Source organism: Linepithema humile, chromosome 4, assembly GCF_040581485.1.
Source record: "Linepithema humile isolate Giens D197 chromosome 4, Lhum_UNIL_v1.0, whole genome shotgun sequence".
In the NCBI taxonomy this organism is placed as follows: Eukaryota; Metazoa; Arthropoda; class Insecta; order Hymenoptera; family Formicidae; genus Linepithema; species Linepithema humile.
In genome coordinates this window covers 24,133,103-24,155,660 of record NC_090131.1, presented here as the reverse complement: position 1 = coordinate 24,155,660, position 22,558 = coordinate 24,133,103, and the positions used below count along the sequence as shown (strand labels likewise).

Below are 22,558 nucleotides of genomic sequence, written 5' to 3'. Positions count from 1 at the left end.
TTGAGATAGCTGTGTAATTTACATGTGTTTGTAAATGCGGCATGACGAATGCAATGAGCGGGTATATGCAAGTCCTGCGATGCATAAAATTACTGAGTAAACAAGACTAAACACCTTAGTGAGATGACGAGGCAGTCGCGCGGATTACAAAGCGTTACTTATAAAGTACTAACGGGCAAGGCGTTTCGTTACATAGCATGACAAATCGGCCGACGTTACCGCGCGATGAAAACAAATTTGCCGAGAAGCTCGCAGTGCGTGTATATAATTCGACGACGTCCCGAAAGTCGAATAAGAAATGCTTGCAAACATTAGGCAGAGAACACCAGGGCATATAATTTCTCGCTCGCCTCGTGTTTTTACATTCAAGTAGAATTATATGTATATAGCTATGAAACGAAATCAAAACATTTCAGATAAGAAATTGATTCCAAACTTCATATTTTGAAAATGATTATCGCTTCACATCTACTCGATTATATATTTCTTCTACTTATTTTACTTTAATATCAAATTTCACCGAACTTGCTGCAAATTTTGCGAGAATATTTGTCAACTATTCCTAACGTTTTTCAGATCTGTCACGACCGAGATTTTCGACGAGGACACCATTCTTTCCGTCGGTAAATCACAAAGCGATTAATCCGGTGCTGCGTTAAGAAGATGCAAGGGATTCCTCCAATAGGATTCAGTCGCGGTTGCTCAGATGGAAGGAAGGAAGGAAGGAAGGAAGGACGGGGAGGGGAGGGTAAGCAAGCAGGCAGGCAGGCGGGCAGGCAGGCTTGCAGGCGGGCAAACGGGCAAACGGGCAAACGGACAGGACGTAGGAGAAGATTTTCGTACTACGGCGGCGGATATCTGTCACATTCGTCGTAAATCACATACGAATGACACGCAAACCGTCGTCGCGCCTGTGTATAATCGTCGTGCGTTAATTATAATCGTCGTTCCGACGCCCGACGGGGATTCGCTCCGCCCAAAAAGCGAGATCTCTCCCCTGGGTGCGAAACCCAAAATTCTCGCATTCTCGATCTGCCATTGGTTCGTTACCTATACCTTACCTACCTGACGGAAGAGTGGAAACTGGAAGGACAAGGGGCGGTCGCCGCGCGGCTCTCTTGATAGGAGAGTTGAAGGCTCAAGAATCAGGACAGCTGATACAATTTTGGCGGGAGAACAATGCGAGAGAAGCAGAGGGAAAAGAAAAGATGAGAGAGAAAGAATGCACAAGGGATGCTGAGGAGCTGGAGAGAGGTGGGACACAACCGGTGGCGTGAGAAACGAAGAGAAAAGACCCAGCTTCGCCCCAAGAAAAGGGACGAAAAGAAAGGGAAGTTCGCTATTTGGGGCCTTCGCGCCGTTTTGCCGCCGTCGTCGCCACTCTCGCTGTTGCTGTTAAATAAGAGTAAGCCCGGGCGCGTCCCCACCACTTGGGGCCCAAAAAGGATAAGAACACACTCGCACCTGAACACGGCCTCAGATCGCTCAGTTCGCGGTTCGCTTCAACATTCGTCCGAGTGCGCTCCTAACTTTTCTCTCATATTCAATCTTCTCCAATTTTTGATCTCGGCCAGATCGCGCATCTTCGAACATTATTCAGAGCACAGATCGATTATAGTGTTGTGTAGTGGGCAAGAACAAGCTACAAAAGAACTATCTCTTCTTTTCTCTCTCATTTCGGAATACGGCGTCAACGCGATCAAAGGATATAGAGGTAACAAACGGAAGAGTGATCTATCGTGTGTGTGATAGACGTCGATCGGCCCGGCCACAGCGGCTCCTCTCTGTACGATCTAACATCTCGCGCGGCCGATTTATTTCCTGCGTGTGACGCACCTCGATCGAGCGCGCCGTCCGCCGGCGCGGCGCGTCACGTGCCGAAGAATATACGAGGATCGAGAAGGAAGAATAGAAGAAGACGACGACGACGACAACGAAGAGAAGGGGCATTGTGTGAAGAATCGAAAGACGGCGTCACGGCGGATTGACACAGGCGATGATCGTTGGCGCGGCGTCGATTCGCATCTCCGGATCTGCATGCCACACGGACCGCGCGAGTGACGAAAGCCGGGAAAGAGGAAGCGAGAGGCAGGTCGTATAATTCAACACAGCTCGTTCTGGGTAAGATTGTGACGGTAAGATTACAAAAATCTCACTTTACGAAGTACAATAATGATATAATGATTGCTACTGAAATATTTGTAGAATTGTAAATCGAAATATTGAAATATTCCAGTTTCTTTCTCTTCTCATATAAAAACTTGAGATAAAAATGAGGTCAAGTAGCGAAAAGGTCGAGTTAATGGCTGGAAAAAAGATGCGAGTTGCGATGAGCGTAACTCACGATCGTCATTTTTCGCGGCGCTTTGTTTTCACTTTTTTTTTATTTACAAATCTCTGCGTTTGTTTTTGAAAGTACGACACACGCTCGAGAATCTATCGTGCCGCAAGAATTGACGAAAATTCTTCGAGGATTCGTACATAGATTTTTGCGGCGACGATTTTCGATCGCGACGGTGCTCGATATAGCGCGAGGTGCGGGACATTGTTTGCGTTACACGCACCGAGTTGCCGGCGATAGAGATCGAGTTACGAGTTCCGAAGAAACGAGAGGCGCGCGATAAATAACGCGTTTACGTGCGAATATTTGCGCGGCTCGAAGGAGAGTCCGCGTCGAACAAATCGTGTCTTGATAATATTAGATCGCACGGATTCGAGAAGAGATCGAGATTTGCGCGCTGCACACACACACACAAACGCATTTCTGTATTATTTCAAATCAGTCGTCTTGCAAAATTGTGCCACTCTTGTATCGAAAAACCGTTTGCGTGTATGCATATATATATAACGCCGCGCGCGTTGTACGCCTATCTCTGTGTGTATGTGTTAGCAATGTACACGTATACGCGAATTAGCGCGTCGAGAACCCCGGTTTCTCGTTTCACAGAAATTCCGGTGGGCAAGGTCTTAGCAAGGGGGGGCCCTATTTTTCGGGTACGGCCGCGCGAAGCAATAGAGGACCGACCTATGATGTCCACACGAGAGCCGACCTCGGGCTATGATTTGTGATTCGAACGATGTTAGAGGCTCTACGATTTGGAGACTGTTACCAAGGCCACGTCGGAGAGCCCTACCGTACACGCAAGCAAAAGAGAGAGAGAGAGAGGAAGAGACGCACGCATTTCTCGCCCCCATCAATGAGCGAGCGCATGTTACGCTGCGACACGCGTAATCCCGCTCCGCCGTAACCGTTCTAACGAATTGCGCGTGTCGCGAATGGACTCCGCGTGCAATTTCCGGCGACGTTCTCGTCCGCGCGGTCGCTGAAGCGGAAAATTCGTCTCGTCGCGCAAAAATCCGTTGATGCACATTTCATTTAGTAGTTTTTGGTGATCGCAACACGCGCACGGTTTTCGTGCCGCTTTTCGAAAACTGTTAATTCATGTAACGCGTGTATTCCGCGGAAGTTTTTATTCATGAGTTTCATCCGGAAAAAGAATCGAGAACATATAACAATTTAATTGAATGATTAATTAATTTATTACAGTTATTAATTTGTTACAGATTTATTAATTAATTACAGTTACATCTTTTTTCAGTATTATTTCTGAAGGTAAACGCTTGTGCATATTTCATTTTTTTTTTTTTAATTTTATTTATTTTTTTTTATTTGCTGTCGATATTTGATTTTTAACGATTTAACTATTAATGCAAAAATTTATTGATTTCCGATTTTATTATTTGTTTCTCTACAATTTTTACATTTTCCAGACATCATCTAGAATTTTTTTTCTTTTTCCAGCTCCCGGAGAAATAAGCATGTGATCGGACTATGAGAATCGCAGCCGAGTCTTCGATTGAGTTTCAACCCTGGCTTTGACTCACACGATTCTGGATCGCAAATTGCAGCAGAACGATCATCATCGAATTGACAAATACATATCGTCGTTCGGGCAATTCATTAACGCGGGAAAAACTGTTACACATTTTGCATAATAGATAGGTCAGGATTCGTGACAATATTTAGCATTTATCTTAATATTGCACTAGTCCCGGCCTATCGGGATGCATCGTGTCTCATCGAGCGAAACAAAGGATGTGATGACAAATAAGAGAAAATCAAGAGAAAAAGAGATAGTTGTTCGAATTACCAAGCAATTGTCCGAGAGATGGAGATTTTCGAGGATTGGGCAGGTGGGGATGAAGGCAATATTTGTTGATAATATAATCAAATTGCACTCGTCCCGGCCTGCTGAATCTGCTCGACATATCAACGTATCGTCCAGCATCATTCGAACACGATCTTTAATTTTTATTAACAGCCTTCACTGAAGAATATCAATCTGTAAATCTTAACTCAGATTTATTTGATTATTTTTAAGAAATTTCTAATGTTTTGTGAAAGTACAAAATTTTATAAAATGTTATATATATAATGTATAATATAATGTTTTATAATCTACATCGATGAGATCTGTTAAATTTTATCTTGCCTTTAATTCAAAAAATCCCCAAAAAATATATAAAATGTTTCTGAAATTTTTTTTGTTTTTTTTTCTTAATTAGCTAGATTTTATTTTCTGAAGCACTGAATGCAGGAATAATGCAAATCCAATTAATCAAATCTTAGCGTAAAATTTTTCTATTTTATGTAAAATAAAATTCTGATCATAGCTAAATTTAAAAAAGTTAATAAAATTTCTGATCTTTCGATAGTGTTTAAACAATTATGATAAGCAGATTTTAATTTATTTAATTAATTTATTCAAATCGAATTGCGATGTGTGTATATTCGTATATATTTTAAATCTTTACACAATTAATTATATTTGCAACATCGTTGCAGATTGATAAATTTTGCAGAAAATAGATATCTTTTTATATTTTAATATTTTTGCATCGGTATTGCAGCAATGTTAACGTTGATACAATACAGTTAGCGAATTCTGTGCTATGGGATTATTATTGCTTTCAATTACTTGGACCTGTTAAATTCTGACTCGTTGCATACTTGATAATGTAAGAATAAAACGTGTCTTTTGTAAAAATGATACGCGCAAAAATGGGAAGCAATAAAAATTCGATAAAATCGACATATACGGTGTATTTTAGATGTGAATTATTGTTCATTTCCTTCTACTCTTCCCAAGTACATTTAAAGGAATAATCCAGGTATCAAATTGCAAGTAAAAATCAGACAGTTGAATCAGAGATGAAAGAAAAATTAGATCAAGAGCAATCTTTGATAAGGGAGAGCCATTTAAAGATTCAGTTTAAATGTTTGTAAAGTTGCTGCTGTCGACGAAAATGTAACAGACCCGCAATATAAATCACGAATAATAATATGTACGCATATATACACACGCCTGCGTTGCGTTTGCACGCAATTGCTTGTTCGAGAAAAAGAGAAAGAGAGAGAGAGCGAGCGTTTCTTTCGCAGGATGTTGCACGCTCCATGCATTTCCGGTTTCAAGAGAAAGAAAAATGACGACGTCCGCCACCTTCGGCGCGGTTATTAACGATCACACATGAATTCGGAAGGAAGAAAAGAGAAGAGAAAGAGAGGGGGGGGAGGGGGAAAAAAGAAAGCCGCGCATCCCTTTGTGCGGAGACCGAGTGCGATCGCATAACCGTTCTACGAAACGGTCGCACAGGACGGAAGGAAGAGGCAGGAAAAGGAGCGGAGAGGGGAGAACGAGGGAAATGTTCGTCCTCGCAGCGGTTTCTTACCGCTTATTGCCGGCCTCTGAATTTGCGAGACGAGGATTTGGACTCGGGTTTCCTGTCCGAGAGAAGAGACGCTCGCAATTGTGGACATAGTATATTTTTTTTCTCCTTGTTCTCCTTCCTATACGTCACCCCGTTTCCTTCCACGGGAGATGTCACGTGTAAAACGTGACCCTCCCCTCCCCTCCCCCCCAAAAACGCGTCCACTATGCCGCGGAGCGTTTTATAATTCTCTCTCGATGGCGCGGAGACGCACAATGAAAAAGCCGGAAAAAAAAGGAAGAGGGAAAACCCGATATCAAAGAACGAGGGGCAAACCAAGGAGCGCGCAGATGTAGGGGGTGAGGCAAGGGGGTTGCGTTACGTTCGATCGAACAAGGAAACACAATAAAAGTAGTGAGGGCCCCCGAAGTGCGCGGAGGGACGCGAATCCTGTTTTTCATTCGTCCCAGGTCCCTCTTTCCTTCTCTCTCTTTCTCTTGCTCGCCTGTTCGCCGACGACGACGACGATGACGACGACGACGACGACGACGACGACGACGACGACGACGACGAAGCGCGTGTGCACGTCGTGCAAAAGCATCCCTCTCTTAAAGAGAGTCCCACGGTTTGAAATAAAACACCTGGCTTCTCGCCCGTCCGCCCGCCCGCGTGCGTGCGTGCGTGCGTGTATGCGACCGGTGGACGCGCACCGCGATAGAGCTATAAGCTGCATAAAGTGAAAAATATTTCTACTCCACTCGTGTTTGACATCAGTCCCTTTGTATGATTAATGAATGATCGCAAGATAAGATTAAATCTCGGGATTAGTCTTCTTGAATTTTTTGCACGGAAAACATTTTGCGCACACTATATCGTTTATGTGTAATACTTTACGTGGGAGAAATTAAATTTAAAAACTTGAGATGTAATAAAATTGAAATAAAATATAAGCGAGAAAATATTTAGATGAGACACTTGAATAAAATAATCAACGTTTTCTTGAACATTTAAAAATTCGCAATTTTGCAAATATTTTGCAAAATAAAAAAATATTGTCTCCTCTTTTACGTCCAATATTATGAATACTTTCATTAACGATGACAATTTTACATGTTATCGGAGAAAAATATCTACATCATACTGCTTCAAACTTGAAGTATGACTTCTTATAACTTGAAGTGCAAAGTATATTCAGTTAGGATGTGAGATAGTGTATTAAAACTTGCCGTGCAAACTCATATAGCTAACTCCCTGCAGAATAAGAACGTTTCTCTTCGGCCACTCTTGCTCTCCATTGATGTGCATAAGGCCCAGCGTAAGGTATACACGCACGCGTTCTCACGGCGAGAGCCGCGAGAAGAGGGACCTGGGGGTTCCCTTTCCTCCTCTCCTCTCTCATTCTCTCCCGTTCTCTCCGGCCTCTGGCAGAGAGACTGGTTCCCTCTGGGTTTCCTTATAAACTTTATTGAATTCTTTGTAATATGCCAAAGGGTTCACCGTGCAACCGTGAACGCGACGCTCGCGCGCGCCATTCATATGCTAAACAATAAATTCGTTGAAAGAAACGAATCTCTATCTGCCGCTTCTCTTTCCCTCCTTCCATTCGCCGCGGAGAGGAGAGCGGCAGCTGCCGAAAGCAGCGGCTTACGTGTACCTACGTCGTTGTCCGGTTAAAAACCAAGGAGAGGATGGTACCTTGAGCTATTTAATGAAGAAGGTTGCAAGATGTACCCTCTTACCTGATGGCGATCGTGGTGGTGGTGGTGATGGTGGTGACGGTCGTGGTGGTGAGGCCAGCTGTTGCTAGAACGAGGGAACACAATGCGTTTGCCGATGATACACGGTGCTGAACAAGCGCACCCATAAGTGGGTCATCGGGAATCCTAATGTTATGCGGTGGGAATTTAATTTATTTCAGCAGAATTAAATTTTGTGCCACTGTGTTACGTGTTAATTCCTTGCGCAGATGGGATTCAATATCAATCTGAAAAATTACAATTAAGTCAGATTTGTTTTTCTAAAAATCACTTTTCATATGTATACATTTTTTTAATCCAATTTATCATAAAATTTGAAATCATCTGCAGCCTGTTCAGATTCAATTGCTAGAAACTAATAATATGTGCTTACTGTGATTTCTCCAAACTTTTGTACTTCAACATTAACAAAGCATCCCATTTCACATATTGGATATACTATCTCTATCAGCTCTATCATATCTATTTAAAGCGCAAATAAAGCGTAAGCAGTGGTTGGTGCGGTGGTTGACATTGTACATTGAGCTTCTCAATTTCTGAGAAATATATTTCCTGTAAAATTATCAATTAAAGTAATTTATAGTCACATAGCTTGTGCAAATTGTTTCAAAACAATTAACCTCAAATTAGACAAGAAATCTATCACAAGATATAATTCAATAAAAATCAGAGACATCCTGTATACATCTTGTGATATATATTTCCGTTATGAATTTTATACGGAGCTAAGCCTACAGACAGGCAACCAACCAGATGTCAGTCAATACTGCACTACAAAAGATTGACATAAGCTGGCCATGTGAATCCCGTCAACAAATCCCGTACTTATAGATGCAGGCCAGGTGAGCTTTTAGAATGCCGACTTTCAGAATGCAGTTCTAGAATGCTGCCTGAAAATGGAGATATACATCAATACATCAATTTATATGCCATCATGCATAGAATAAACGTTACAAAATTTTGATTCAAAATTTCTTACTTTTATCTATCTTTGAATCTTTTTATCATCTTCTTCCGCTTCTTAAATTTTTTTTTCTAGAAACAGCAGGCTGTTTGATGTAAACGGATGATAATAAAATGTGTTGATATCGACGGTTTCGACTGCACCGAAGATAACTTAGCATTTTAACTTATCAACTTCTGTTTTATCATCGAAAATTTGTAGATTTGTTATGCAGCTTTCCGAGAGTGCCGCATTTACCTAACCTAATCTAAGCGCTAAAAACGTAACCTTTAAAATCGCCGCTTTAAAGGTTAAGAAGCGAAAGCATTTAAGAAAAATTAATTCTTTTTTTAATTTTTAAAACTCACACGATGAATTCTTTAGCGAGAATTTCGCGTAGGTATGTACCGAGCTGCAATTCACTCGACTCATATATGTAAATCAATTACTTTCTCGAATGTAAAATGCCGAAAACACATTCGTTTCTTAAACAATTTAAAAATGTTTAAAGATGTATATAGTGTATGCCGTAAACAATTTTATCCATATTTTGAATATTTGTAGGAAATTATACAAGGAGTTGATGATACGGTTGCAATCGACAACCGCAACGTCATCCTCATCTTCAGAAATTCATATACCAAACAGGATAGAACGTGGCCCAACAGATATCCTAAAAGTGAGTAAAATTACTATATTTTATTTAATTCTTGTGAATAAGAGTAATTTATAAATATTTAATATTATTCATTTGATAGGCTCTTGAAAAAACAATATCCAGGGATTATACAGCACCACATTACAAATTTCACGATGATCCGTATTTGACACCCTTGTCGAAAATGCATGAACGCAATTATGCATTAGCAAAGGAATCTGGAAAGAAAGCTGCGATGTGGATTCGCGAAGAACATCGTGACTTGTTTGATCATAAATTAGCGGAGCCTGAAATACAGGTAATATATTAGAAGTAATTTTGTTGATCAAACATTTACATCCACTTGTTAATTCATAGAATATTCTATTTGTTATTTACAAAAGATGTATTAAGTCGATACATTGTTAAATCATATACATCATTATATTTATACACAGGCGTTTGTGCCACCTCCTATTTACACAGAAGAGAGTAAAGTAACGGAAGAAACATTATTGTATGAGATATCAAATGCTAATGTTGCCAATTCTATCACAATATACGATTTGCTGAAAGGCGAGGTAACAGTATCGACGAAACAGATTCTCTTGGAATTATTGTGTTTTTATAATAATAGCAAACCTACCAGCATGGAATTACTGGAAACTCGTTGGTATCAATTGAATCAGAAACATAAGAAAAACATATGGATGTGAGTTTATAAAATATTGAATACATTATTTCTCATGTTGATATAATATTTATTTCCGCAATTTGGTTTCTAAATTTTGCATGTTATTTTAATTTGTAGAAGCCGCCCACAGATCGACGCCCTGTTTCAATTTTTGAAGCAGCAAGAACCCTCAATAGCAGGCGCTGCGTATAGCGCGATGATATGCGGTTTGGCTAAATTTTTCAGTGTAAGACACTTAATGCGTCCTAAATCAATCATAAACGAAAGTTCATCAACATAGCACAGAGATTTAATGAAATCTTGTCATTTCAGGTGGAGAAGGCTTGGCAATTGTACACAGAATGTCAGGAAAACAAAATAGTGTTATCCATCGATGCACACAACGCTGTGATATGGATAGTGCCACTATTGAGGCAAGGAGAGGAAAATTCGAACACATTGCTAACAGATGTATACCAAACGATAACTTCAAGTGGGATCACTCCAAATATAGATACGTTTAACGCTGTCCTTAATTTAGCGGCTACTTTCCAAGCATCGAACTTTGTCAAAGCAGCTATGATCTTGACGCGCAGCACGCTCGCCGATATCAACAAGTTCGAATTAAAGCCGTCCTTAACTACATATTATTATTTGCTACGAATTTTAAGGAAATTCGGTAATTGAATGATCTCATTCCGCGATGATATTGCGATTGAATGCTCCCAAACTCATTTGAAACTTACTTCGAAACAGGTGACACGTCGTACGGCAACTTTGTGAACATCATGACATCGTTGAAGAACGAGACCCTCACCATCCAAGATGCAAAGGATTTAGATTTCTTCGGCTATGCGATGGAAATAGCATTGAGGCAGTTTTGCAAACGTGAAGCGGGCGAAATGGTGAATGAGTTGCTTCTTACCGGTGAAAATTATAAATTCATCGGTGACAACCTCAGAGTGAGTATCTTTTGATTTTCAACACACACATATTCACATATAAAGTCATTCAATAGTAAACTAAATCAATAGTAAACCGTAAAAGATAGAAATACACGTAAAGAATAATATAATTAAAAGAATTATTAATTTTGATGATTTTTTTCAAAATGGCGTTATTTGGATAAAATTTACAAGACTCTAAAAGTTCAAATACTTAAAGTGCTAATGCTTTATGGCTATTATAACTGCATTCAAAATATTTATCAAGAGACACGGTAGTTGTCGCGCCAAGTTCACGCGCAGCGCGAGACCGACCGTGTATCTTATTACATCATGCAACACATTATGCTTCTTAATTATTTCATTAACATATTGTACATAATTTGATATGTATAATGCGTTATAGCTAATATTTCTTTTTGTTTTAGGAAAATGTCTACTATCGATTTTATCTGGAGCTGATTCTGGCGACAGAAGAACTCGAAACGTTTTTCAAGGTCTACAACAAGCTCGTGCCGCACGTGACTATACCGGAACCTCATGTGATAAACGCTATATTGGAAGCCCTTCAATTACATCCCGCGGAGACCGCCACGCAATATATACCAAAACTCTGGTCGCACATGGTCATGTTCGGTCATTTAAACGTGGAAGGCTTATTAGAGAATATATTACAGTTAATAAGCGTACATTGTAAACCTGCATCCGATTCTCCACTGAACGCGCAGTTCGCAGAGATCGCAGTCACCATTTGGAATCATGTACAAGTAATTGAAATTGGTTTCGACATGCAGAATATTCCACAGTTTAATTTTACGATAAATTCTCTGATAATTCGCAATTTATTTTTGTAAATGTTTGCGACACTTCAGATACTTCAGAGAAACAAATAGATAACGAAATCACAATTAATTAATTTCAAGCAGATTTTAATGGAATTTAATTCTTTGGTATGAAGATAGTCTTGAAAATATTGCAAAAGTATAGTAAATGAAATGTCTCTCGGTACTTTCGTTAAAATCGACTCGAGATTAATCGGAGAATTTATCATTGAATTAAGATCAATGAGATACTTTACGGAATTTGAAAAAAATATTGAACTAATATATCTCATTTTGCAATACAGACTCAAAATACTAAAAGAGTGCAGCACATCATAATGACTCACACATCGACGGGCAATATGATAGTGTTGCTTTTACGCGGAAACAATTTCGACAAGGCAATGGAAGTTTTATCGTTGTTAATTAATTCGCCGCACTTGATAACCGGCACAATTACGACGGATTGTATAGACGAGATATTCGAGATCTGCTTAGCGCAAGCACACGTGCCGATGATTTTCGTAAGTATACATGTGTATTTTAATGTCAATGTAGAGCGTTTTATTCTCCAACGTCATTGTACCTGTGCTTTCAGACTCTCCTGGAGTACGTCACTTCTTGCAATTTGATAGGAGCTGAAGAAATGGCTAAAAAATTGTACAAAACTGTATCTCTTACCTCCACTCAAAAGAATATATTAATCAGCTTAGTAGGCAACGTCCTCCAGTTCTCCGACGAGAATTAGTCCTTCAGATGAAATAGGAACTGCGTATTTAATTCTTGACAATTTTTTATAGCGATTGCAATAATAAAGTAGTAGAAATGTGTACAGACACCAAGGATTATAATACTAATTTCTACAAAGATTCTTCTGAAATATAAAAATATATATCAGTCATTTTTTCTTCATGTAATTAATACATTATTGCAGAATGCGAACACGTGTAGAAGCTGTTAAAAGTATTTATATAAGTATTTTGTTGTACAAAATTGTATATTGTTCCGAAAGAAGATTGATTGACAAAAAGTTCTCTGCGTTGTTCATTATTTCGTGCCGCGCTTCGAAGACTCGGGATAGGAGGGGGATCTAAACGACGAGGCGTATGATTGACATGTATCAATGTCCTTGCCTCTTGGCGTTGGGGGCGTAAATTATTAATGAATTAAATCTGCGACCGGTGGGAGGCGGCAGCCCTCCAGCGCTCTAAGTCCGCTCAAATACTCATTTCCTGCGTCAGACGGCATAACTCTCCGGTCTACCGTGGAGTGTAGAATGTTAAAGCCGGCACTATCCGGAAAAATCGAGAAGGCATTATCAGGATCGTCATTGTATAGAGAGATCGGCGTTTCCGGTGGATCCGTTACAATGATGGACAGCGGCGGTGACGGTAGCAGCAGGCTCACGTTCGACGATGTGCGCGAATTAATTGCCGAGGACGAGCCCGACGTGGAAATTGATAGCTTAGACGAGGAAGAGCCAGGATCGGGAAGAGGCGACAATTACACCTCGATGTTGTATCGGGTGCGGGCGAAGGGGCGCAAGCTGTTGAAAGACGAGGAATGGATCGGTTACGAATGCGCCATCATCTACAAGATTCTGCCGGAGTCGAAGAAACGTCGCGAGGCGTTCAAGAGCGAATTGCTGTTCAGAAATGAGGTCACGTTCTACAAGCACGTGTGGCCCGCGCTGAACCGGCTGCAGTCGAACGGCAAGAGGGTGTTCAGCGGGGTGCCCAAGATATACGCCGCTAGAGCCAATCTTATCGCCATGGAGGACCTGCGAGAGCGAGGCTTTCAGATGGCAGATAGACGGAAAGGGCTCGAGGTGGAAAACTTGAAGCATGTGCTGCAGACTCTAGCGGGCTTCCACGCGCTTAGCTTGACGCTGAAGGAGTTTAGGTGAGATGCAACTATTTTCCATTTTTATATATGCAGGGTGTTTCATAATGTCCGTGCCAATGCTTCTCGTGTGCGGTAAACTGAATAGAAAAGTCCTTTGCCGATTTGCAATTTTCGCAATAATTGAGATATTAATTAAGAAGGATTGACGAATAATCGCGCGTTGCGCGTGGTTAGACCGCTCTAGGCGTGACAGCAACGAGGATCGCACGGCAACAAAAAATAATAATACGTGGCGAGAGCAGGAATAATGCGCGTTATTTTTCGTTGATGTCACGCCTAGAATGTACAGTCCACGGTTTAATTCGTCAATCCTTTTTAATTACTATTTCAATTATTATTGCAAGAATTGCAAATCGGTAAAGGACTTTTCTATTCAGTTCACCGCACTCTACCCGCACACGAGCGTTGGCACGAACATGATGAAACACCCTGTGTAGAAATATTAAAAATAATGAAATTACTATTTTGATGCGGTGAACCAGGTTTTCTCCGAGAGACAAAAAATAAACGCTTGAAAATCATTGTAATATAAAATATATTAATAATATGGAAATATAATAAAAAAAAAATATTAATAAAAGTGATTACCTCTTTTCGCACATAAGCTACATTGTTCTATTACATTCGTCTCCTGATTTTTATGCAAAGATATTACTCTTTGAAGGCCAGAGGAGTTCGCAAAATTAACGAATCCGGAACATGATCAAGGTATACAAGAAACGCTATTCCGACGAGATAACGAGGATTGGTATCGACAGTATTATCGCGTGGCCACAAACAACGCTATTAGAATGGTGTCCGAGGCGCTTCCCTCGCACATAGAACACAGGAGGGAAGAGATAATGACGAAGCTCCGAGCTTTCCTGAATGAGAATGTATTTTTCCGCACCATGAGCGAGCTCGTTTCCACGGAGGGGCCTCTAACTGTATTTTGCCACGGCGATTGTTGGACCAACAATATCCTCTTTCAGGACGAACCAAGCTCAGATACTGAGGTAAATCTTTTATTTTATAAGAAAAGTAAATATATAAGAAAATCGTAGCATATTGCGTGTTTGATGTATCTACAATAAAATGTTGTGTATTCAATGAAATATGATTATCGTGATGATACTTCGTATTTTTACAGATCATTATCTTTCCCCATTGCGCGTGATAACGAAACGTACACGAAAACCCATTTGTTCCATACCACTTTTTATTATATAAATTTATAAGATTCTTAAGTTTATGTTTCAAATATTTTTTTTTCCATCCGCGAGCTTATTAAAAAGACTCCAGTTTAGCGGAATTTTGGTCACACCTAAACCCGTGTAGCCGGTCACAAAGAAAAGACTCTTGCGTTATGTACAATTGCGGTTAAATTAAAGTAAACGTTGAGTTTCAAAAAGAAAGATCAAAATTACCCAATATTCAGAAGTATGAAAGAGTTACGAAAAAAAAAATGTATAATGTACATTTTAGAAGTCGCGTCGATCTTTCCTTCAACTACATACTCGATTTTCCATCCATACTAAACAATTTCAGACGAATCTCGTAGAGAATAGAACAGCTCGTGAAAAATACCAACACAGGAAGCGAAATACAAGATGCAAGAAAAAATATTTACCTCGCACAATTATAATCTAGTAAATCATATTCGAGACTCTGATCATACTGACTGGCACGGGTGAGGTGCGAAATCTCACTGCAAAATCCTCTCCAGACTTTTAATACTGTGTTTCTGCAGGCCGTTTATCTAGTCGACTTTCAACTGACGCGGGTCGGTTCCCTCGCTCTTGATCTTGCGAACTTGCTCTACTGCTGCACGAGTGGCGTTGTTAGGCGGGCTTACATGACACAGCTTCTCCAGCACTACCATTCCCATCTGATGTCGTCCTTGCGTGTCCTCAATCCGGAACAGCCATCGAAAGATCCATCTGTCATGTGGAAATTGTGAGTAGAACCTCGAGATTCGAATTGCGCGTAAAAATGGTTTACGATAATGTGTCTAGTGAAAAGCTTTAAAATATTTTAATAATCATTTTCAAATGTGGATTTGACACATAGACTCTCTGCGATGTTGTCAATTGTTATTCAATAATTATAGACTGAATGAAGAGATGCGAAGATGCGGACGATTCGGATTGGGACTGGCGTTGGACATTCTACCGATTAGCACGTGCACCAGCGACGAGGCACCAAACTTGTACGAAGCGAGCAGCACGGAAACCGGCGAGGAGAAGCACAGCGCGCTGGGAGCACCGCCGCTGAGCGCCGGAGGCGCCGAGTGCGCCCGACTCATGACTGACTTAGTATTGGAATTGATAGACAACGAGGCTTTGTAGATCAGATATCGCATTATTCCAGAATGGTGTATGTATGTTAATAATATGTATAACTAGTGATGGGATTTCAAGACTCTTACTTGCAAATTCCTATGCAAGTCAAGAATGACCGAAGATCAAAAGTGTCAAAACATCTTGCAAGACTGTTGTGACTGTGAAAAAGTCTTGAAAGTCTTGAATGTGTTAAATATTTTGAATAATATAACGAATAACATACACGCATATGCATATACAGATGTATTATAGGCATTCAAGACTTTTCAAGATTTTCAAGTCTTTTTCAAGACTGTCAATCATAAAAGTCTTGCAAGATGTTTCGAGACAATTTGAATCCCATCACTATGTATAACACGTCATATTATTTTTGTAACTCATCATCGAGAAAAGAGTGGGATAGCACACTTGTTCTGCAACAGATTTCTTCGCGTACATATGTGTATATAAGCGATGTACGAAGAAAAATAATTTCTCCCCGCGTGATATTTAATGTATGTCTCTAATAGAAATGAAAAATATGAAAAGGCTTCTGCGAATCTATTCCTTCTTCGAAATGCTAAATTCCTTGTAACGAAATCTACTTCTTTAAAATTAAAATTTTAACTAAATTTCGCTCGTCGTTTTACTTGATATAAAATCAAGGAAACATTCTTCAATTCAGAGGCAGACTATCCTCGCCGAAGAACCACGGAGAAAAATAAGGATCGAAAAGCGTAAAAATTGTACAATAAACGAACAACAAAAGATTCGTACTCACGTAGAATTATGCCTGTTGCGGCGGCGTATGCGACGGCGGTTGCGGTTGCGCCTGAGCTTGCGGACTTGGCGGTTGTTGTTGCTGCTGCTGCGCGCCAGGCGGCTGCCAGGGTGGATGCTGCTGATTCTGCTGTTGTTGCTGCTGCTGTTGCTGCTGCTGCTGCTGCTGCTGCTCCTGAGCCAGCCGCTGGTGAGCTTGTTGCCGCGCCCTAAATTCAGCCGCCTTCAACTGTTCCAAGTGAAATTGTTGTCGCTCAGTGATCAGCTGCTGTCGCTGATATTCGAGACCCTCGCGCTCACGCTCCATTGTGGTTTCCAGTTCCTCGAAATGACGTAACTTGATCTCTAGCTTTTTCATCTGCGTTTCTACTAGTAGCGCAACCAGTGATTTGATTTTGCGTTCCTCCACTGCTGCCAAATGCTTGGCTTTAACAGCAGCGGCTGCTAACGCTGCTGCAGCTGCGGACTGAAGCTGAGCGTCTCTTACAACCTGCGTCAAATATTTCGATAGATAAAATCCTGGCATTCTAAAGATTTCAATGTTTTCATAAAATGTGTAAATCGATTCGCGTCTGTGACGTTTTTACCTTATCCTTCTTCTCTTTCGCCTCTATGGCTTCAGGATCAGTGGTCGACTTTGCATCTTCTTCACTCTCTTTCGCTTCGTCTTCCTTCTTCGCGACATCAACCTGAGACGGTTCTACGTCCATCGCGTCCTTAGATTTCTCCTGTTCCTCTTTCTTCGCTTCAGTTGGTCCTGCCGAGTGGGGAGAGTTGGCAGCACCCGTCAATACGGAAGGAGTCGTCGCGGCGGATGCCGTTGTGTCATCGGGCGGTTCGGGCGGTCCTGTGCCAGCGATGCCCGACTGCGCCAAGCCAGCAGCTGGATCGAACTTGCCTAGAAAAATATATAAATTGTTTTTTATTTTTATAATTCATATACAATGGATTTTTGCAGCTATTATTCCAAAAAAAGTATTCATAGTTTTTGTTATAAAAAACAAGTCATTGCTATTGAATGTAGAAAAGATTACCGTCCGAATTAGCGCTAGCTTGCACGTTTCTTAAATGCTGATCCAGCAACGCGGCCGGTACTTGGTCCTTTATCGCTGCGAACTCCTCCATGGCGGCCTTTGCAGCACTTGCAGCAACTCTCGGGTCCACAACCGATGCGAGGAAAGCAACTGTGCTCATGACAGGATTGCCAGCCTTCGAGAACGGTACCGGCTGATAAGCTAACGGTCCCAATCCTTCGGGTCCGCCCTCTTCCAGATATGGATCTTCTATGGGTAGCCGTAAGAAGTGCAAGATACATTCGTCTTGCGTTCTCGAGCCTACGTGTTCGCATACTTTGTTCCAATCGTCCTTGTGCAACTCCAGTCCCTCCAACAGCAAAAGCGTTTCCTGCTCCGTCCAGTCGCGTGTAGCGCCAGCTGCTTGCTTGTTCTTCAGCACAGCCGGCTTCCTCGAATACTGATCGATCTTCAGGCCGAAGTTCGCCATCGCGCCTGCCGAAGCTTTTTCCTCCGTGCCTATGGCACCCGTTCCACCCGTCGGCTTCTTCTCCAGATCCAGCAGCAACTTCGCGGCGGACGGTTGCGGTGTCTTCGGCGGATTCGGATTGACCGGCGCCAAGCCGGACGGCGTGTCGGATAGAACATGGAAGTGCGAAGTCGGCGGAGGCCCCATGGGTGTCGGTCTCGATTCCGCGTCTACTTGATAATTAATGAGCCCCCATTGTTCCAGAAACGCGTGTACACGCATAATTGCACAAACATCTCCAGCCAAATTTCGTCTAAAAAATATTTTCGTGTACGTACGTGAGAAAACACTTTTTTCATTTTTTAATAACGCCACATTAATGCATTGAGAGTCTAAATTACCTGCAAGCGGTTGACGTGATGTATTCCGTCGGGTTCAGTCGATAGGTGTCAATCATAAAATTCCTATATGCAAGATAAATTTCGGGAGACTTGGATTTATTTTTGCCATTGAAGAATTCCGCTAAGGCTCTCTTTTCGATGGTGTGAATAGAGTTGTAATCGAACCAAGCGGAATAACTAGGAACGACAATGTGATGCGTTTGCTCCGTCACGTTGTCTTCAGGCTCGTCGCCTTTGCCACCTTCGCCTCTTTCTTTACTGGTATCTCTCTCTTCTCTGTCTTGGCCGCCTTGAGAGCTCCCCTTGTCTCCTATGTAATATCGATAGTTTATAGCATCTGTGCATTAGTATATTATTTAAAGGTACTTCTTCGAATCAATATGCACATCACATTGCTGATATTCAGTTACAAATTAAAATTCAATTATCCAGATTTTCTCACGTACCTTCCATTTGTTCATCGAGATCGGTCAAATTGCCAGATTTCAGTGGTTGAAGCTCGCTGTCTTGCTTTTTGCTACCGGTGGATGCCAAAGTGGAGTTGCCCGTTGTTGCATTGCCTTGACCCGTGATTGGCGGATTCGTTGGTGTGGCGACCACCTCGACGATGCGGGGTTCAGCAGGCGGATCCTCCATTCCTTGGGTCAGATCTTCCTCCTCCTCGCCGCCGCGCGATTTCTTCGGTGCCGTCGCCGATGATGCGGACGATGCGCTTTGAATACCCGACGGTGCTCTGCTACTAAAAACGGTAATACACAAAATGAGAGCAGCTTCATTCGAGATGTAACACTTGCTATCTTGTTTCTTCAATCAAACCTCACCTCTTACGTTTGCCGATCTTCGGGGGTGGGCTCGGTGATCGTTTTCGTTTGGGTTTCTTTGCGGGCGGCGGATGAGACGGTTGTGCCATAAAATCTTCTACAGAAAGCCTGTATTTGTGCACTTTCTTCTGACCGCCATCGTCTACTTCGTAATCTTCCTCATTCATCCATTCGTTATATTGATCCAAGTCCAATACCCATGTGGCCGATACTTTGTAAACTGATCTAGAATACAATTTTCAAAATTATTAAGTAAGTTTTGTATAAATATTCTGCTAGAAATTATTTACAATTAACAATGTCAATCAATTTATATAAAAAATCATCAAATACCTTGAATTTGTATTTGCCGGATTTCCTTCGGGAAAATCCCATGGAAGATCCAGTGGCGTCCATGTATCATAACTGTCTGGAAAGTAATACCAGTGAAGTAAAACTGATCTCTCGCGTCTCATGCAAGGGCGTGCATATTCCTCTTCTATCGGATCCACTGGAGGATAAATAATGTGTGTAGCATCTGCTTCATTCTCTGTGACATTTCCCTGGTGTTTTCTAACCATTTCTTTTACTTTTGTAGCTGTGTTCTTGTCGACATCCGGTCTCACAAAAACACTTGGCACAGTCATACACCTGTTTTGTATTAAAGCGCGTTCTGCTGCCATTAGCATGTCCACTGTACGATCGGTGCGAGATCCCGACTATAACAGTAATTTTCTTTATTAGTAATATTATGCGATATGTATTTAATTTTTCTACGAAAAGCAACATCAACAATTTAAAAAAAATATATAAAAGAAATTACTTTTCCTCCGGGAAAATCGAATCTTCGCCATCCTTGTTCCTGTTTAAAACGATATGCTGTTGCAAGTATGTGACATAAGCCACCTCCAGATTTAAAATCCAAGAAACATTTCATCTGAAAATATTAAATTCGTAAACCATTTAAAAACAATATTACATTTATTGTTCAAATCATGTATTTTACATACTGGAATTCTAGTCATAGGTGGTTTAGACACATTCTTGCCTAGATTATCTTCCTGAAATTGCAGAAGTTGCACTACTAATGTAGCTAAACTCTTGTTAGTAGGTGGATCTGTTTGCACATTCTACAAAAAAATCACACAAAAAATTATATAAGAATCATTCACACAGCAACTTTGCTTATGCAATACAACGAATATATAAAAGTAAGAAAACATTTTTCCGTAATACTCAGATTTGTTTCCATATTCAAAATTATACTTTTCTATAAATATTTTGCTAATTTTCTATTCATCTCTTTTATATGTCCATACATATAGCAAAAAATGAGGAAATAATTAACTAAATAGTTAATTCCATGATTACAACTACATTGACAAAGGGTTATCAAAGTGACTCTTGTCTACATTTATATATGGTACAAGTTATATTTGTACTTCATAGAAATATTATCCAAATTCCTTTCCATTTATGTCCGACAGAAACTGGTCATCGGAAAAATTGTGATTAACGGTACTGTACGCCGAAGAAGAAAAACCGAAGCCACTGAAAGATCACGGCGAGTTTTCGACGCCGGTTCCATATTCGCATGAACCAACGTACCTTTTTACAGTTCTTCAGAAGCCACTGCTTAACACCATCAAGCTGGGTGAGTATTTCCGGTGATTCGAAGAACTTGGCGTTGGGGCTGCCGTCCTTTTTTGGGCCTAACGACAGCATCTTTCATAGATTCTCAATGGAAATTCAACGATTCCAACCAGGAAACGCGTTAAGCACAAACATGACACGCCTCTGATGTTGGCTGTGGCTACACTGGGCGCATGTCTACCGCAACGAAATGTATCACTATACGATAAATATTATTGTTTCTCAACTCATCGCGCACGACAAAGTTTTATTAATGTGCAATTTTACGACGCTATAGTCTATTTTCATCGCAAATTTTAGTGCATAAATATTAATAAATATTTAGAAAACAATATAAACTTTACATAAATATTTAAACTACCACAAGGAAGAACACGTGAGTGGTGAACGCATTTTAGTTCATGGCTGCCACGCGAGCAAAAACAAAAATCTAATTCCAGGAACATTTTTCGAAGCGTGTTGGTACGCATGTACAGTTGCGTCGCTGCTATCTGTATGATTCATAACCCACGCGGAGGAGGTTAGGTTTGTTTGCGTCGCGATCGATTTGCTCGTCTTGGAGAGGGATGACTGACATAGCGGGAAACGCCAATTAACCTTGGAGAGAAATAAAGTCTATTTTTAATTATGGGCCTCCTGCGTGAGTTTTTTTATACTAAAAGATAAAAATGCCGAGATCAATAATATACATCCTTTTTTGTATCGCTCGCGTATGTTTTCCCGTGCGTTTCGCACGCGAGAGAACAGACGCACGCCGGGTGGCTTCGCGACTCGAGGACAAAAAAAGGGAATAAAAGGCGTGGATAGGTATAAAAAGTATACACGAACGGCACAGTCATGCCTGTGCTTCGACATCGGCGCTACACTAAATGGGAAAACATGAATTTTTTACAAATATTTATCGATGTTAAACGACTCGTTTTTATTCCAGATTAATTTTACCTAACGGTATATTTGTCTGTGATAAAAATTATCTACATTAAGATATATTTTACAGCGACGCTGTAGTTTTCAGTGTTCTATTTCGGTTGTACAGTTAATCATTAATTAGCATCATAACTACTATCTCTTTCATGCACACATTCATATTGAATGTTTTAATTATTTATTTAATCTCGTAGATTCTATACTTTTATGTATATTCTCTCAATTTGTTATCCTTCAAGTTCCTCTTTGATAAAGATATGAAACGTAAATGCGTTTCTAGAAAGAATACAGGAGAATGTAATTCATATTTACAATTACAAAAGCGTGAATTAAATATTCACTGCAGAGGGTTTTTTGTGGAGAATTCCACTTAAACGAATCGATAATTGTTCACACATACACACGCATCTGAAACTGTATCTGGTAACTGTAAGTAAAAGAAAATAAATTATTCATTACTTTAAATAAATAATTTTCTAACATTAACCAACGATTCGATAATATTTGAGTTAAAGCGTACGTATTTTCATATACAGCCTGCTATGAAGTATAACAATACTCGCATAAATCTAACTATTGTATTGATTCAAGGCTGAAATTGTTTCAACTACATCGACGAAATTCAAGCGTTGAAAATACATACAAATCGCGAGGTCAACGACCTTCACACGCTTGCAACGGGCTCGTAACTATTCGACGGTTTGTTATATGCGACTTTTTTCCCTTGGCTCTTAATGAAAAATGTGCTATAAAATCAACATCACGTTTATCAGCATGTATTTTATCATTTTCTCAATATTTATCGACGTTGGTGGCTTTCCAGCTT

General features: G+C 40.5%; 3 protein-coding genes and 1 long non-coding RNA gene across 5 annotated transcripts; 2 read left to right on the top strand and 2 right to left on the bottom strand.

Moving 5' to 3' along the window:
• Positions 1 to 3,638: 3,638 nt before the first annotated feature.
• Positions 3,639 to 8,584, bottom strand: LOC136999720 (uncharacterized). 2 transcript variants are annotated; one of them, XR_010890044.1, is made up of 5 exons: positions 8,446 to 8,584; positions 8,087 to 8,356; positions 7,840 to 8,018; positions 7,449 to 7,693; positions 3,639 to 7,363 (listed from the first exon to the last, which is right to left on the bottom strand). It is a non-coding gene; the product is annotated as an uncharacterized lncRNA (long non-coding RNA). The 2 variants fall into 2 exon arrangements; XR_010890043.1 differs by having other exon boundaries at positions 3,639 to 7,693.
• A 70-nt stretch (positions 8,585 to 8,654) lies between these two features.
• LOC105672587 (small ribosomal subunit protein mS39) lies at positions 8,655 to 12,514 on the top strand. The gene is made up of 10 exons (XM_012367625.2): positions 8,655 to 8,809; positions 8,974 to 9,088; positions 9,168 to 9,365; positions 9,505 to 9,758; positions 9,858 to 9,966; positions 10,053 to 10,398; positions 10,476 to 10,681; positions 11,092 to 11,430; positions 11,790 to 12,008; positions 12,083 to 12,514. Exons 1-10 carry the CDS (start codon positions 8,781 to 8,783, stop codon positions 12,230 to 12,232), a joined length of 1,965 nt encoding a protein of 654 aa, XP_012223048.1. The 5' UTR covers positions 8,655 to 8,780; the 3' UTR covers positions 12,233 to 12,514.
• A 101-nt stretch (positions 12,515 to 12,615) lies between these two features.
• On the top strand, positions 12,616 to 16,240 carry LOC105672588 (uncharacterized). Its single transcript, XM_012367626.2, has 4 exons — positions 12,616 to 13,386; positions 14,054 to 14,384; positions 15,119 to 15,324; positions 15,479 to 16,240. The coding sequence occupies exons 1-4, from the start codon at positions 12,761 to 12,763 to the stop codon at positions 15,714 to 15,716; spliced, it is 1,401 nt and encodes a 466-aa protein (XP_012223049.1). The 5' UTR covers positions 12,616 to 12,760; the 3' UTR covers positions 15,717 to 16,240.
• Positions 13,908 to 21,156, bottom strand: mor (SWI/SNF- related protein mor). The gene is made up of 11 exons (XM_012367624.2): positions 20,761 to 21,156; positions 20,163 to 20,282; positions 19,976 to 20,089; positions 19,507 to 19,871; positions 19,174 to 19,398; positions 18,799 to 19,091; positions 18,353 to 18,662; positions 17,504 to 18,264; positions 17,057 to 17,367; positions 16,471 to 16,959; positions 13,908 to 15,308 (listed from the first exon to the last, which is right to left on the bottom strand). The coding sequence occupies exons 1-10, from the start codon at positions 20,875 to 20,877 to the stop codon at positions 16,477 to 16,479; spliced, it is 3,099 nt and encodes a 1,032-aa protein (XP_012223047.1). The 5' UTR covers positions 20,878 to 21,156; the 3' UTR covers positions 13,908 to 15,308; positions 16,471 to 16,476.
• Positions 21,157 to 22,558: the final 1,402 nt, after the last annotated feature.